The 16,991-nt window shown below is 47.4% G+C and overlaps 1 protein-coding gene across 1 annotated transcript in view; it reads right to left on the bottom strand.

Annotated features, from left to right (window-relative positions):
* LOC118392567 (protein O-mannosyl-transferase TMTC1-like) overlaps positions 1-16,991 on the bottom strand; it is a 105,047-nt gene that overhangs the window by 21,668 nt on the left and 66,388 nt on the right. The window contains exons 9-16 of the mRNA XM_052460222.1: positions 13,869-14,036; positions 10,473-10,586; positions 7,152-7,295; positions 5,754-5,862; positions 5,071-5,173; positions 2,094-2,229; positions 1,806-1,950; positions 1,412-1,549 (exon numbers count right to left, since the gene is read on the bottom strand). Coding sequence (XP_052316182.1) covers positions 1,412-1,549; positions 1,806-1,950; positions 2,094-2,229; positions 5,071-5,173; positions 5,754-5,862; positions 7,152-7,295; positions 10,473-10,586; positions 13,869-14,036 — 1,057 coding nt within the window. The remainder of the gene's footprint in view (positions 1-1,411; positions 1,550-1,805; positions 1,951-2,093; positions 2,230-5,070; positions 5,174-5,753; positions 5,863-7,151; positions 7,296-10,472; positions 10,587-13,868; positions 14,037-16,991) is intronic.

Genomic DNA, 16,991 nt, shown 5'->3' with positions numbered 1-16,991 from the left:
ATGAGCCCATCACCGACAGCCGTGACTCTCAGCAACGTGGACGTACCTGCCGTTTCCCTCTACGACGCTCACAAACTGCACAGGAGACGTTGGAACGGACCATTTGAAAGATCGTCTTCCCAATACCTTTCTCAATAAATCCTTTAGATCGAAAGGTGGCCTCCCGGATTTGAGATTTGACATATCTTAGTGTGTTACTATGTTGATTGAGGTAATGGTAGTAAGGCCAAGTTCAACATTTTCACCAAATAATATATCTATATTTTTGTTTTGTTGATGATATTACCAGGTGTCCTAAAATAGAGAATCAAATAGCGTGATGGGCTATGTTATTACCGTCCTAAACAAATGATATGTGTTAGGCCCAGGAGGCTGGTGGCACCTTAATGGCGGAGGACGGCTCGTGGTGAAGGCTGGAGCGGAATTAGTAGAACAGTATCAGATACATCAAACGTGTTTGATGCCATTCCATTCGCTCCGTTCCAGCCATTATTATGAGCCGTCCTCCCCTCAGCAGCCTCCACTGGTGTGAGGGTAGTACACATATTAGAGAAAATGTCTAAATAAATTGGTGTTTTGAATTTTAAAAAACGATTGTCAATATGTTTTATCCCCAAGCGGTCCCCAGAGGGGAAGAAAAGGCCTTATCTTGCCGGTCCCGGGCACAAAAAAGTTAGCTGCTCTAGTCAGCCCCCCAATACCACCTCTGTTATTTTAGGAAGGAAATACTATTTTTTTGCAGCGAGGCTAAATCTCAAATAGCACCCAATTCTGCATAAGTAGTGCACTACACAGGGATATGGGTGCCATTTAGGACACAGGGATTGCATCCATTCTGTTAGAGTGTCTACAGATGAGACGGAGGGATGGAACCAGGGACGGCGGTGGAGAAGGAGGAGAATGTGATCAGAATGGAGAGATGAAGTGAATGAAGTAACGAATGAACGATCAGTGTGAACAGATGGGGATGGGATCCTGTGAGACTCGGAGGAGACAGAATCTGAATGTGATGGGTTTCCATAGCAACCACTGTTTCCGCGGCGATCACTGTTGCTGACCCTGAGGCGATAAGGGTTGTTCTGTTTTTCTTGACCGCCTCGGTCCTTTGCCCATCCCCCGTCTCAGTCCTTCGCCCATCCCCCATATCCGTCCTTCGCCCATCCCCCATCCCGGTCCTTCGCCCATCCCCCATCTCGGTCCTTCGCCCATCCCCCATCTCGGTCCTTCGCCCATCCCCCATATCCGTCCTTCGCCCATCCCCCATCTCGGTCATTCGCCCATCCCCCATCTCGGTCCTTCGCCCATCCCCCATCTCGGTCCTTCGCCCATCCCCATCACTCTCTCTATTCTTCTCACTCTTTCCCGTTCTTTCTTTCAAAGACAGACACCACAGACCCAACAACACACGCACCTCTGTGTAGTTGCCTCGTTTGCTGTAGATGGCAGACAGTAGGCGGTAGCACTCGATGCAGCTCCCCTGCTTCGATATGATGCCCAGAGTCATCTTCTCGGCCTCTTTTGAGCGGCCTGCCATGGCTAACACTTGTGCCTTTATAGGGAGAGAGAGAGGAGGAAGGGAGAGGGAGAGAGAGAGGAGGAAGGGAGAGGGAGAGAGAGAGGAGGAAGAGAGAGGGAGAGAGAGAGGAGGAAGGGAGAGGGAGAGAGAGAGGAGGGAGGGAGAGGGAGAGAGAGGGCAATTCAGGGCCAGACATCTGTTTGTGCTGTCCTGGTATGACTGCAGCATGTGGCGCGTACATGCCTGCATGTGTGTGTGCCTGCGTCTGTGTGTGTGTGTTGTGCCTCACCAGAGCCAGCCAGATATCGGTGCTGTCTGGCTGTAGCGTAGCCGCCTCGCGGTACACCTGCAGAGCCTCCTCATAGCGTCCTGTGTTGTAGTACAGCGCCCCTAGTGGCGTCAGGATGTCCACCTTCCTCGTCACCTGCAGGGCCCTGGGGTCAAAGGTCAGGGAGAGGTCAATGGAAGGCCAACAAGAGCTCATACAAGGTCACACAGGACAGCGCCACCCATGACTCTCTTCTCTGAACAATGGGCACTCCCATATTCCCAAATTGGTTGTCACCTCTTAACTCACTTTTTGTACCAAGACTCTGCCTCCTTGTTCTCACTTGAGGAGCGAAGGAGGCGGCCCAAGTTTACCATGGCGACGTAGTGCACCGGCTTGAGACGCACGGCATGCTGGTAGTGGGCTGCCGCCAGATCGCCTTCTCCTAATGAGAGAAGAGTGAGAGAGAGAGTGAGAGTGAGAGAGGTGTGAGAGATTGAGAGTGAGAGAGGTGTGTGAGAGAGACATGTCCTCTACTGTATACTTATTGTTAAATGTATGGTTATTTTGACACTTGGTTATTGTTGTTACTGTTGTCCCATTGATCATTTGATTGCCATTTTATTTTAATGATTTTTTGTAAATATCCAAAATAAGCTTTGGCAATATGTACATTGTTACGTCATGCCAATAAAGCAAATTGAATTGAATTGAATTGAGAGAGAGAGAGAGACAGAGAGGTGTGAGACAGAGAGGTGTGTGAGAGAGAGAGAGAGATAGAGAGAGGTGTGAGAGAGAGAGTGAGAGAGGTGTGAGAGAGAGACAGAAAGGTGTGAAAGAGAGAGAGAGAGAGAGAGAGAGAGGTGTTTGAGAGCGAGAGAGAGAGATGTGTGAGAGAGAGAAAGAGGTTGAGAGAGAGAAAGAGGTGTGAGAGAGAGAAAGAGGTGTTTGTCAGAGAGAGAGAGATGTGTGAGAGAGAGAGGTGTGAGAGAGAGAGAGAGAGAGGTGTGTGAGAGAGTGAGGTGTGAGAGAGAGAGGGGTGTGTGAGAGAGAGAGGGGTGTGTGAGAGAGAGAGAGGTGTGAGAGAGAGAGGTGTGAGAGAGAGAGAGGTGTGAGAGAGAGAAAGAGGTGTGTGTCAGAGAGAGTGAGGTGTGTGTGAGAGAGATAGGTGTGTATCAGAGAGAGAGAGGTGTGAGAAAGAGAGGTGTGAGAGAGAGAGAGAGAGAGAGAGAGAGAGAGAGAGAGAGAGAGAGCTGATAGAGAGAGAGAGGTGTGAGAGTGAGGGGTGTGTGAGAGAGAGAGTTGTGAGAGAGAGAGAGGGTGAGAGAGAGAGGTGAGAGAGAGAGGGTGAGAGAGAGAAAGATGTGTGTGTCAGAGAGAGAGAGAGAGAGGTGTGTGTGAGAGAGAGGTGTGAGAGAGAGATAGGTGTGTGTCAGAGAGAGAGAGGTGTGAGAGAGAGAGAGAGAGAGAGAGAGAGAGAGAGAGAGAGAGAGAGAGAGAGAGAGAGAGAGAGAGAGAGAGAGAGAGAGAGGTGTGAGAGAGAGAGTGAGAGAGGTGTGAGCGAGAGAGTGAGAGAGATGTGAGAGAGAGGTGTGAGAGAGAGACAGAGAGGTGTGAGAGAGAGAGGTGTGAGAGAGAGAGAGAGGTGTGTGAGAGAGAGGTGTGTGAGAGAGAGAGAGGTGTGTGAGAGAGAGAGAGGTGTGAGAGAGAGAGGGGGTGTGTGTGAGAGAGAGAGGTGTGAGAGAGAGAGGGTGAGAGAGAGAGGTGAGAGAGAGAAAGATGTGTGTGTCAGAGAGAGAGAGGTGTGTGTGAGAGAGAGGTGTGAGAGAGAGATAGGTGTGTGTCAGAGAGAGAGAGGTGTGTGAGAGAGAGAGAGAGAGAGGTGTGAGAGAGAGAGGTGTGAGAGAGAGTGTGAGAGAGAGAGTGAGAGAGGTGTGAGAGAGAGAGGGTGAGAGAGGTGTGAGAGAGAGACAGAGAGGTGTGAGAGAAAGGTGAGAGAGGTGTGAGAGAGAGAAAGAGAGAGAGGTGAGAAAGAGAGAGAGAGAGAGAGAGAGAGAGAGAGAGAGAGAGAGAGAGAGAGAGGTGAGAGAGAGAGAGAGAGAGAGAGAGAGTGTGTGAGAGAGAGAGAGAGAGAGAGAGAGAGAGAGAGAGAGAGAGAGTGTGTGCGAGAGAGAGGTGTGGGAGAGAGAGAGGTGTGTGTGAGAGAGAGAGAGAGAGAGAGAGAGAGAGAGAGAGAGAGAGATAGGTGTGAGAGAGATAGGTGTGAGAGAGAGAGTGAGAGAGGTGAGATAGAGTGAGATAGGTGTGAGAGAGAGAGTGAGAGAGGTGTGAGAGAGAGAGGTGTGAGAGAGAGAGTGAGAGAGGTGTGAGAGAGAGAGGTGTGAGAGAGAGACAGAAAGGTGTGAAAGAGAGAGAGAGAGAGAGCGAGAGAGGTGTGAGAGAGAGAAAGAGAGAGAGAGGGGTGAGAAAGAGAGAGAGAGAGGTGTGAGAGCGAGAGAGAGAGGTGTGTGAGAGCGAGAGGTGTGTGAGAGCGAGAGAGAGAGGTGTGTGAGAGCGAGAGAGAGAGGTGTGTGAGAGAGAGAGGTGTGTGAGAGAGAGAGAGGTGTGTGAGAGAGAGAGGTGTGTGTCAGAGAGAGAGGTGTGTGAGAGAGAGAGGTGTGAGAGACAGAGGTGTGTGTCAGAGAGAGAGAGGTGTGAGAGAGAGAAAGAGGTGTGTGTCAGAGAGAGAGAGGTGTGTGAGAGAGAGAGAGAGAGAGAGAGAGAGAGAGAGAGGGGTGTGAGAGAGAGAGAGAGAGAGAGAGAGAGAGAGAGAGAGAGAGAGGTGTGTGAGAGAGAGGTGTGTGAGATAGAGAGGTGTGAGAGAGAGAGGTGTGAGAGAGAGGGGGGGGTGTGAGAGCGAGGTGTGAGAGAGGTGTGAGAGAGAGAGGTGTGTGAGAGAGAGGTGTGAGAGAGAGGTGTGTGAGAGAGAGAGGTGTGGGAGAAAGGTGTGAGAGAGAGACAGAGAGAGAGGTGTGAGACAGAGAGAGAGAGAGAGAGAGTGAGAGACAGACAGAGAGAGAGAGAGACAGAGAGACAGAGAGAGAGACAGAGAGACAGACAGACAGAGAGAGACAGACAGACAGACAGACAGACAGACAGACAGACAGACAGACAGACAGACAGACAGACAGACAGACAGACAGACAGACAGACAGACAGACAGACAGACAGAGAGGTGTGAGTAAGCTAAAACTTTATTTGCAGACAGATCAACATTCTCCTCTCCTACCAACCCAACGGAACTCACCGGTATCAACCAGAAACACTCCGTAGTTATTATGCAGGTCTGAGCTGTCTGGGCAGCTCTCTATGCCTTGAAGATAAACGTCATTGGCCTCCGCAAACCGCTTCTATAATAAAAAGAATACGAGATCAATAAAATAGTTCTATTGAATTATTGAGTATGAGCTGATGTCATGTGTGAAATTGTGGCTACGCTGAGATAAGGTTAGAAAAAGCCTGTGGTAATAGAAGGTTAGGGAGTCAGTGAGCGTGTTTAATTGAACAAGCCAAAGTAATGGCACAGTGACTGGAGTTCCCGGCAGCAAGATTAATGATCTACAGCAAATTTTAATTGAATTCTGAATCTATGGAAAGGGGGGAAGGGGGGGATATAGCAGATCTCACATTGCCTAACATGCTCTTACAAAAGTGTGTGTGAGTGCATGCTAAGTATGTGTGTGAGAGAATGTGTGTATTTTTGTGTGTGTATGCAACCAGTGCATAGATTGAGACATCACTGGAATGGCGTGTGTATTACCTGCAAAGCGTGTGTGTGTGTGTGTGTGTGTGTGTGTGTGTGTGTGTGTGTGTGTGTGTGTGTGTGTGTGTGTGTGTGTGTGTGTGTGTGTGTGTGTGTGTGTGTGTGTGTGTGTGTGTGTGTGTGTGTGTGTGTGTGTGTGTGTGCGCGTGCATGTACGTGTGTGTTACCTGCTCTGCGTAAAGTGATGCTAGACTGGAATAGGCGTCAGCGAAGTGTGGGCCGAACCGAATGGAGTCTCTCAACAGAGCCTCTGCCTCTTCCATCTTCCCTTGGGACCTGAAATAACATCATCATCATCATCATCATATGGCTATGTTGTGTCCGTTTTCTGCTGACACACAAACACACCCGCTGTGTATCCATACAGTAGATGACCTGGAAACAGTGTCAGGCCCAGCGGCAGTAATGGGAATCCATGTTAGGTCTGTCTCTAGGCCCGAGGCTGTATGTTCACAGGTCCTAATTGAAAATATAGACCTGATGGATCTGTAGCGCAATAATGAAGTTAATTTGATTCAACATTAGAGATAGCGACGCTATAGGGAATGCTGCTGTGTGTGTGTGTGTGTGTGTGTGTGTGTGTGTGTGTGTGTGTGTGTGTGTGTACTACAAACACTTTACACTCCCATCAATGTTGAAGTTGATGGATCTGTAGCGCAATAATGGAGTTAATTTGTATTGCCATTACTGCCATGTTTCTCCATTAGAGCCAGCCAGGCAAGCAGGAATGCTGCTGTGTGTGTACTACAAACACCTTACACGCCCATCAATGACAATAAAGTAGGTGGGGGCTATAATGCAGACAGTAAACAAACAGTAACAGAATACTCCCACTGTCCCGGCAAACGCCAAGTCTGCTGCGCTGGTGTGTGTGTGTGTGTGTGTGTGTGTGTGTGTGTGTGTGTGTGTGTGTGTGTGTGTGTGTGTGTGTGTGTGTGTGTGTGTGTGTGTGTGTGTGTGTGTGTGTGTGTGTGTGTGAAAGTGTTTTGTTGTTCTAACAAGCCCCCACCTAAGCCCCTCCTCTTTGTGTCTACCCAGTGATTTCATGAGTGCTCTGTTTATCTCTGTGTTAAACTAAATGTTTTTCCAATCAGCCTCCTGCCAGAGTGACAGGGATGAGTAGAGCAGAGCAGTGTCGATGATGTGACACACACACACACACACACACACACACACACACACACACACACACACACACACACACACACACACACACACACACACACACACACACACACACACACACACACACACACACACACACAGCCCTAATGAGCAACAAGCAGAACAGCTCGCCACCACATGTCTAAACTATTTCCCCTCAGCGCTGTGACTGTGTGAGAAAGAACAGACACAGCATTCTGCTAATGTAAGCCATTTATCCTCAGGTAGGGCACTGTGTGTCCCTCGTTATGTGAGCTGCAGGGACAGGGTGTGTACGAATGAATGGGGTGCGAGCCTTGTGCTGAGACCTCTGAGTGCACGCACAATGTGTGTGTGTGTGTACGCATGCCGTGTGTGTATATGCATGCAGGTGTGTGTGTGTGTGTGTGTGTAAATCCTACTTGAGCAGGTTTCCCAGGTTGAACAGTGCTCTGTTGTGCTGGGGGTTGGTGTCCAGGGCGGTCCTGTAGTAGTGCTCGGCATCCTCTGGGTGGCGTGTCAGAGTACCCAGGTTGTTCATAGCACTGGCATGGCGAGGGTACAACCTGGAGAGGTTAGAGGAGGGGGAAGGGAGGAGGAAAGGAGAAGAGCAGGAAAGTAGTTCAGGGAGAGGAGGAGAAGAAAACAAACAGGTATCTTCCAAGTTCCAATCTGGAAGAAAACATTCTTCCTTCATCACATTTTGTGATGACCGCTACTGGTTGAAAAGGTGCCTGATCGGTCTGGTCCTTGAAATCCATGCCGATGACAGGAAGCAATTTAGCACTTTGGGGACACGTGACCCTTCTCATGTATCCTTGCATGACCCCCAAAGCACTACAAGAAGACGACATGACCCCCATGATACCGTCATTAGGATGAGTGGTTGTTATCCTGATAATGGTTATCGTACACAAAATGGCTTCTGTAAATCAATCATTCTAGAGTGTCTGAAAAAGGCATGAAACGCCCTTAAAGAGCATTGAGTGCTTTTAGAAAGGATCGGGTCAAAGGTGGCATGTAATTTGTAAATCCATTTGAATTATTAGTGCCATAACTGTGAGAGACACTCATCACAACGCCGGGGGGGGCGAGAGGTGAAACAACGCCACGGCAACCGTGTCCATTTCCATGGCAACTCGGGCTCCTTTCCATTGGCTAACGAGTCACAGTTTACGTCGCCTTTCAGTGTGACACTGTCTAGAAAGGAAGCAGTGTGGACTTAGTGGCACGCACACTGCCGTAAGCACACTATTGATCCCCACACACACACCATCACCCAATCTAATGTCTAAGCAGGGGACCAGAACACTAAACCTGAAAAACAAACTAATAAAACAACCTCGAAAGCATGCAATAAAACCAGCAACTCCAGGGTAACAACATCGCCTCTCTCTCTTACCACCTTTTAGGCCAAATGAAAAACAAGAAAAATGAGCTACGAACCTCATTTGAAGTGGAGGTAAATTGCCTGAGGGTTAAACTTTGTTGTCTGAAAAAAAAGGCACCCTATTCCAGAAATACTTAAAGAAATGAGGAGATGGTAATGTCATTGGCCAATGACTGTATGATGTAACATATAATGCCTCGGCTGTAGACCAACCGCGTTCACGTTGTCATGCTGCGTCACGCGGTTGCTAGGTTCAGCGTCACGCAATCCCTTCTACCTACGCAATGTCCCGATTTCAAAGCTAAACGGTATTAAAGAGAACAAGTTATTATCTCACGTCGTGGTAGCATTTGTCACGTTGTTTTTCTTGTTCACGCAATTAGTGCTAATATTGAGTTTTTGAGCTAGGGCCCAATTGACTCCCACTTGTCCAGAATGACCCAGAATGCACCGTGCAGCCCATTGACAACGTACACAATAGCCGTTAGGAAACAAATGGAATTGACCACCTCTTCATTTCCTGAAGTATTTCTGCCTTATTCCCTATACAGTACACTACCTTTGACAGAACATAGAGAAAAGGGTACCATTTCAGAGCAGCCTCTGTGTAGAGAGTCGTGGTTTGGAGGGGGACAAAGGCAGCAAAGGGTTCTGGACACGATTATAACAGCACACATGCAGGATCCTGTTGCTATACGTAGATACAGCAGGAGAAGGAGAAGGCATTCGAGGGGAACAGGAAAAGAGAGAGAGAGAGAGGGAGCACACTTCTGCTCGTCTGTCTTTGACTACGTGGAAGGATGAGACAGAGATGGGAAAAGGGGAAGGGGGAGGAAAGTGGATGAAATGATGGGCTATTCGGAGGATGGAGAGATGGACGGATAGGAGGACGAGGAACATAGAAACGGGGAAGGGAACTGATTTAAGGTCTGAGATATGCATCCCTATACACACACACACACACACACTCTAGCTAAACCAGCTCACGGAGCATCCTTCAGTGAGCGTCTACATCTCTGCCAGGGGGGATAGAAAGGTAAAAGAACAAACTGCAGAAAGAGAAAAGAATGATCCCACTGGACCTAAACCCTTCTGTCCAAATATGTCAAACTGGCTCGAGCTAGCGCCTGGCACACTGGAAGAAAGGAGAGGGGGAGGAGGGGAGAGAAGCGAGAGGAGGAGGGACGGGACATGGAGGGAAGGGGGGGAGGAGGGAAAACAGGCGGAGGGGAGAGAAGAGAGAGGAGGGGGGAAGGGAGGAGGAGGAGGAGGGGAGAGAGCCTCAGATACAGCAGCAGACACACACAGCATGATTTCCCTGCTCCTGTCAGTCAAATACTGACGACTGAGACAAACAAACTCTCTCACACACACACCCGCCCAACTACACAGAGACAAAATGACAGAGCACTGAAAGGATCATCAGTTATGACTCAAGAAGAATGGAGGGTGGTAGTGGGGAGGGAAGAGAGGGGGACGAGAAAAAGGGAACACTGGACTAGGGGATAAATATATAGCCCTCTGGGCCAGGGCCAGTGACAGGCAGAACAAATGGATCCCTTCTTTCATTAGGTAGAGCGCTGGTTGTTTGTGTCTCACTGAGATGAATGGGCTGCAAGCATCGAGCTGAGACAAGGCCATTACATGCTTGAGAATATGCACTCCAGTGTGTGCCTGTGTGTGCAAGCAAGAGAGCGTGTGTGCCTTTATGCATTTATGTGCAGAACACAGAGTTCCTCCTGATTTAATAAAAGAGTAATTAATTGAGGGGGCGGACCATCAACCTACGATAGTCAATAACGTGTCTCCTACTTAAATGAATGAATTCTAGTTAGGCCTGGAGGTACAGTCTAGACATTATAGTGACGACACACCATATTAGGAAAGATGTCCTCTCTTTGCCCTGGAGCAAGGGCGAAGAACTGTTCTCCGTTGAGACCCACCTGACCGTTTCTTGACCGCTTGCTGATTGAGGTTTGGAGCCGAGATTTCAATGGGGTTTCTTACCGTTTCCCAGTGGGGTTTTCTGGCCTCGATGTCATTTTGAATGTAACTTGAAAACGTTCAGGTCCAGCGGTGGGTGAGGTCACCTGAGGTTTCAAACATGCCCTGGAGAATCGAGACTGTGGTTTTGGCAGAATGACCGTATCCCTGAACGTTGAAAAGCTGATGGTGTTATTGCGGATTGTGGTTTGGCGGGACTGTGTCCAGTTGACACGGTGATCAGGATGAAACACCTAAACTCACTCTTATTCCTGTAGTTTTACTTTCTTGGACACTCAGATTGTCTTCGGAGCAGATTTGTAGTGGTGTAAACAGCAAAAGCTCGGTCATTATAGACACTATAACTGACCTGAGAGCAGTTTTGTAGTGGTGGATGGCCTCCTGGTGGCGCCCTCTGTCTTTCAGGAAGTTGGCGTAGTTGTAGTGAACCTTGGCGTTGTGAGGCAACGTCTGGATGCCCGACCTGTAGTAAAGAGAGAGAGGGGAAAAGGAGGAGAGGCAGTGAAGCAGATGAACAAACCACACCCCCACCAAACCACACCCCCAAGACAACTCTCGCTTGGCTTCAGTCGTGGCCGCTAGCATTCTTAATGAGCATTCTTCAAAACAAGGCCAAATCAGGAAGTGCAGTCTCCTTTTATTGCATGTGTTCGTCTCAAGTTCTATAAGTCATTGATGGCCTTTTGCCTTGTCATCAACTGCAATTCGACTGGGTGCACTGAATTTGCTCGGCCTGGCCCATTGCGGATTGATACTACAGTTTAATAAAAAGCTTAGGCTACAGTAACGAGTGATAGTAAAAAAAAAAAAATAATAATAATTAAATCCAGTTTTTTCCCCCTCAATATGTTTGGAGTGTTGACAGTCATCATTGTTGTAATTGGCTTCAACGAGGGCATGTCTGTCCTCATCGCACTTCTCCTAAAATAAAATAAAAATACTGGGCTCCTGTAAATTGCATATGTGTTGTGGCACGTTCTCAAGAAGCAAAATATAGCCTACCGTTGACACTGTATTATAGGACTAAATCATTGAACGATGTTTGGAGAAGCGAATCTTTGGTAACTGGGTGAGAGGTGCTGTTTGGAGATGGGGTTGGATACCTGAACGAGTGAAATGAAGAATGCAAGTAAGATTTGTTTATGTCATAGGATGTGTAGTAGATTGTTTCATTCAAGGCACTCTGACGAATAAGACCATTTAAACACCTTTTATGGATAGGCTGGGATAAAGGCAAGGATTAAAAAAAGACAATGCATTGCCATTGAACCAGCATTTGTTAGTAGCCTCGGCCTAAGGTAAGGGTAGCCTATGAAGGGCTTGGTCTTTAATTATATAAAACAACAACAAAACAAAAGCTATCTGTTTTTTAAAACAACAACAATATTTCTACATTGTATCATTGTATCATTGTATCCTTGTATCATTGTAACATTGTAACATTGTATCCTTGTATCATTGTATCCTTGTATCATTGTATCCTTGTATCCTTGTATCATTGTGTCATTGTAACATTGTATCCTTGTATCATTGTATCATTGTATCATTGTATCCTTGTATCATTGTATCATTGTATCATTGTATCATTGTATCATTGTATCATTGTATCATTGTGTCATTGTATCATTGTGTCATTGTATCATTGTATCATTGTATCATTGTATCATTGTATCATTGTGTCATTGTATCATTGTATCATTGTATCATTGTATCATTGTGTCATTGTATCATTGTATCATTGTATCATTGTATCATTGTATCATTGTATCATTGTATCCTATTTGCAAGGCAGATTCTCAACAACACCAAACAACATAGGACTGAATAGTTTGAAGGAGTGTGTCTTTTGTAATCGGAACGAGGGCCGCTCTTTGAAAATGGAGATGGATAGCGTACTCGAAACAGCTCAATGAATTATGCAGGTATGTGAATTATGAACAATAAAAAGCGCGAGGGCTAAAACCTCTCAAATATTTCAAAGCCCTCTCCGGAGACCATTTAAAACCCCTTTAATCATAGGCTATTTGGCTACTGGCCAGGATAAAAACACACACCTTTGAGATGCTGCTAAACCAGCCTTCATTAAGAGGAGGGTAGGCTATGCTTGGTTTTGGAGGGAAACCAATCGTTTCTAACTACGAGATTCACCGACACAAAAGGTACTGGATAGGCTGCGCTTCCGCTCTTGAAATCCAACTGAATTACTGTTAAGACCTGCTTTTGGTGGGTCTGAAAAAAAGTCCCTTTAGCGCTGCATGAAATTGTCACTATTACGCAAATATTGCCCCACCCCCCTCCCACTTCAGTGCAAGCAAGCTGATGTTAGACAAGTAAATTGCCTAGATCCCAGAATGAGAGATGGAGGGAGGGAGGGAGGGATGAAATGAGGTGTCTTAGTAGCCTGTCCTTATCTGTTAGCGAAGCAGACAGGAAGAGGAACGGACGGATAAACTAATCGATAAACAGCAGGAAGCAGAGTCTGGGAGAGAGATAATGTCTGCTGAGGACATATACTGTAGATGGGGTCAGGGGTGTGTTTGTGTGTGTGTGTGTGTGTGTGTGTGTGTGTGTGTGTGTGTGTGTGTGTGTGTGTGTGTGTGTGTGTGTGTGTGTGTGTGTGTGTGTGTGTGTGTGATTAGCATGTAATCTGACCTTGTCATGTTCTAATGAACAGCTTTATACGCACACCCATTAATCTGGCTTGTAAAACAACATGTAAAGGAGAGAGTGTGGAAGGAAGGAGAGAGGAAGGGTAAATAGTGGGAGAGAGGAAGGGTAAATAGTGGGTGAGAGGAAGGGTAAATAGTGGGTGAGAGGAAGGGTAAATAGTGGGAGAGAGGAAGGGTAAATAGTGGGTGAGAGGAAGGGTAAATAGTGGGAGAGAGGAAGGGTAAATAGTGGGAGAGAGGAAGGGTAAATAGTGGGAGAGAGGAAGGGTAAATAGTGGGAGAGAGGAAGGGTAAATAGTGGGAGAGAGGAAGGGTAAATAGAAGGAGAGAGGAAGGGTAAATAGTGGGAGAGGGGAAGGGTAAATAGTGGGAGAGAGGAAGGGTAAATAGAAGGAGAGAGGAAGGGTAAATAGTGGGTGAGAGGAAGGGTAAATAGTGGGAGAGAGGAAGGGTAAATAGTGGGAGAGAGGAAGGGTAAATAGTTGGAGAGAGGAAGGGTAAATAGTGGGAGAGAGGAAGGGTAAATAGTGGGAGAGAGGAAGGGTAAATAGAGGGAGAGAGGAAGGATAAATTGTGGGAGAGAGGGAAGGGTAAATAGTGGGAGAGAGGAAGGGTAAATAGTGGGAGAGAGGAAGGGTAAATAGTGGGAGAGAGGAAGGGTAAATAGTGGGAGAGAGGAAGGGTAAATATTGGGAGAGAGGAAGGGTAAATAGTGGGAGAGAGGAAGGGTAAATAGTGGGAGAGAGGAAGGGTAAATAGTAGGAGAGAGGAAGGGTAAATAGTGGGAGAGAGGAAGGGTAAATAGTGGGAGAGAGGAAGGGTAAATAGTGGGAGAGCGGAAGGGTAAATAGTGGGAGAGAGGAAGGGTAAATAGTGGGTGAGAGGAAGGGTAAATAGTGAGTGAGAGGAAGGGTAAATAGTGGGAGAGAGGAAGGGTAAATAGTGGGTGAGAGGAAGAGAAAATTTCAGTGGAAAGAGTGAACCTCTCTAATGTGCTACTGGTGATAACTCAAGCCATTGCATGAATCAGGGCCACAGACTCAGACACACACACACACACACCCCATACCACTGACCTGAAGAGGGCCTCCCGGGATAGCCAGATGTCGTTCTGCTGAACGGTCTTCCAGGAGAAGAGCAGGAGGAGCAACAGCGTGGAGACGGTCAGGGCCGTGGTGCCCCAGCGACCCACCACAGAACACAACCTGCCCAGGCCATGGGCCACCAGGATACAGTAACCCATACTGGGGGAGGAGGGAGGGGGTAAAGGGGAGAGAGAGGGAGAGGGGAGGGCAGAAAGATGGGGGAAAAGGTCAGAGAGAAGAAGGGGGTGAAGACACACACACACACACACACACACACACACACACACACACACACACACACACACACACACACACACACACACACACACACATACATACATACATACACACACACACAATCTCGGTCCCCTTTTGCATTTGTAGCGGGTTAGTGATGCATCTCTAATACCTCAGGCTGGGGTGGAATTCATTTAGCGGCCGAGTGTCGAGCTTGTGAGTGGGCGATATTAAACCCTGGGATGGGGAACCTGTCTGCATGGAAATCACTACTAATCCTGCGCTCAGCTACGCAGATGACTCAGGGAGTATAAGTGAAAGTTCCCTGCAGACCCGAGCAAGGAAAGATTAGCAGAATTAATAGTTAGAGGGATGGAGAGAGGGAGGAGGCGAGGGATTGAGGGAGGTAGAGAAGGAGGGGGGAATTAGAACAATTTGAGTTAGACTGCGATAGGAAAAGGACGGAAGGGGGTAGGAGGAGGTTAAAAGGGGATATAGAGCAGGAGAAAACCTATTGAGAAAACCTATTGTATAAATGTATTTAGATGGAAGTGTAAAACCTGTGTCCAGACATGTGTCTGGACTACATTTAGATGGAAGTGTAAACCCTGTGCCCAGACATGTGTCTGGACTACATTTAGATGGAAGTGTAAACCCTGTGCACAGACATGTGTCTGGACTACATTTAGATGGAAGTGTAAACCCTGTGCCCAGACATGTGTCTGGACTACATTTAGATGGAAGTGTAAACCCTGTGCCCAGACATGTGTCTGGACTACATTTAGATGGAAGTGTAAACCCTGTGCCCAGACATGTGTCTGGACTACATTTAGATGGAAGTGTAAACCCTGTGCCCAGACATGTGTCTGGACTACATTTAGATGTAAGTGTAAACCCTGTGCCCAGACATGTGTCTGGACTACATTTAGATGGAAGTGTAAACCCTGTGCCCAGACATGTGTCTGGACTACATTTAGATGGAAGTGAAAACCCTGTGCCCAGACATGTGTCTGGACTACATTTAGATGGAAGTGTAAACCCTGTGCCCAGACATGTGTCTGGACTACATTTAGATGGAAGTGTAAACCCTGTGCACAGACATGTGTCTGGACTACATTTAGATGGAAGTGTAAACCCTGTGCCCAGACATGTGTCTGGACTACATTTAGATGGAAGTGTAAACCCTGTGCACAGACATGTGTCTGGACTACATTTAGATGGAAGTGTAAACCCTGTGCCCAGACATGTGTCTGGACTACATTTAGATGGAAGTGTAAACCCTGTGCCCAGACATGTGTCTGGACTACATTTAGATGGAAGTGTAAACCCTGTGCACAGACATGTGTCTGGACTACATTTAGATGGAAGTGTAAACCCTGTGCACAGACATGTGTCTGGACTACATTTAGATGGAAGTGTAAACCCTGTGCCCAGACATGTGTCTGGACTACATTTAGATGGAAGTGTAAACCCTGTGCCCAGACATGTGTCTGGACTACATTTAGATGGAAGTGTAAACCCTGTGCACAGACATGTGTCTGGACTACATTTAGATGGAAGTGTAAACCCTGTGCACAGACATGTGTCTGGACTACATTTAGATGGAAGTGTAAACCCTGTGCACAGACATGTGTCTGGACTACATTTAGATGGAGGTGTAAACCCTGTGCACAGACATGTGTCTGGACTACATTTAGATGGAAGTGTAAACCCTGTGCCCAGACATGTGTCTGGACTACATTTAGATGGAAGTGTAAACCCTGTGCCCAGACATGTGTCTGGACTACATTTAGATGGAAGTGTAAACCCTGTGCCCAGACATGTGTCTGGACTACATTTAGATGGAAGTGTAAACCCTGTGCCCAGACATGTGTCTGGACTACATTTAGCCTAACAGGTAACACACTGCAGGCAGAGATGAGGGGTCTCTCTTTAGCACCGTCTCATGTTCCCTTCACATTAAATCAATCCCAGCATGCCCTCTGCCTCGTTGACAAGTATCCCACTACGCTGGTTAGTTACACTGTGGCTGTAGTAACACACATACTGTACATATACCTACCTGCCTGAGATGATACAACACATACACATTGATCAACTCCCCCACAGTACAGGAGGAGGAGTCCCATTCCATTACTCCTCCTATCACAGCAGTGGGAACTGCTTTTGAGGGGGATCATTTACATATTTGAGAAGCATCTGTTGACACTTTATTCTGTCATTATACATGCAGGAGGTTAAGTGAGTGGAGAGAGATGAAGTGAGCGGATTTTACACAGCCCCCCTCCCCACACACACAGCTTCCTTCAGGCTATACACTCTAAACTCTCAACTTGCAGGAGTGAATGTGTGTGTCTGTGTGCGCGCGGGCATGCATGTGTGTTTAAAGGGCAGAGGCCCCCAAGGGCTCATCTGAGCCTGATCAGGGCTCCAGGCCCCTACAGCCATGATAATCCTACACACACACGTACATACACACACCGGGACCGGATTAGCAGAAAGAGATGGGGGAAGGCCGTGAGACAGGAAAATAGAATGTCGCAAGAGAGAGAGAAGAAGAGAGACAGAGCATTGACAGACAAAACAGAATTTGCTTTTCTTATAAGATATCAGCATCAGGAAAAATAAATAGAAAACTTTTATCTGGAAAGCCCTTGAAAGCACTGAGGGAGGAAGGAGCCCTTAGAGTGACGCAAGGCAGCGGGAGAGAACAGACAGATGGAGAGAGCAGAAAGTAAAGGAGAGAGGGAGGAGAGAGAGTAAAGGAGAGAGGGAGGAGAGAGAGTAAAGGAGAGAGGGAGGAGAGAGAGTAAAGGAAAGAGGGAGGAGAGAGAGTAAAGGAGAGAGGGAGGAGAGAGAGTAAAGGAGAGAGGGAGG

Source organism: Oncorhynchus keta, chromosome 13, assembly GCF_023373465.1.
Source record: "Oncorhynchus keta strain PuntledgeMale-10-30-2019 chromosome 13, Oket_V2, whole genome shotgun sequence".
In the NCBI taxonomy this organism is placed as follows: domain Eukaryota; kingdom Metazoa; phylum Chordata; class Actinopteri; order Salmoniformes; family Salmonidae; genus Oncorhynchus; species Oncorhynchus keta.
Note: the sequence above shows the minus strand (reverse complement) of the source record. Positions and strands in the feature narration are given on the sequence as shown.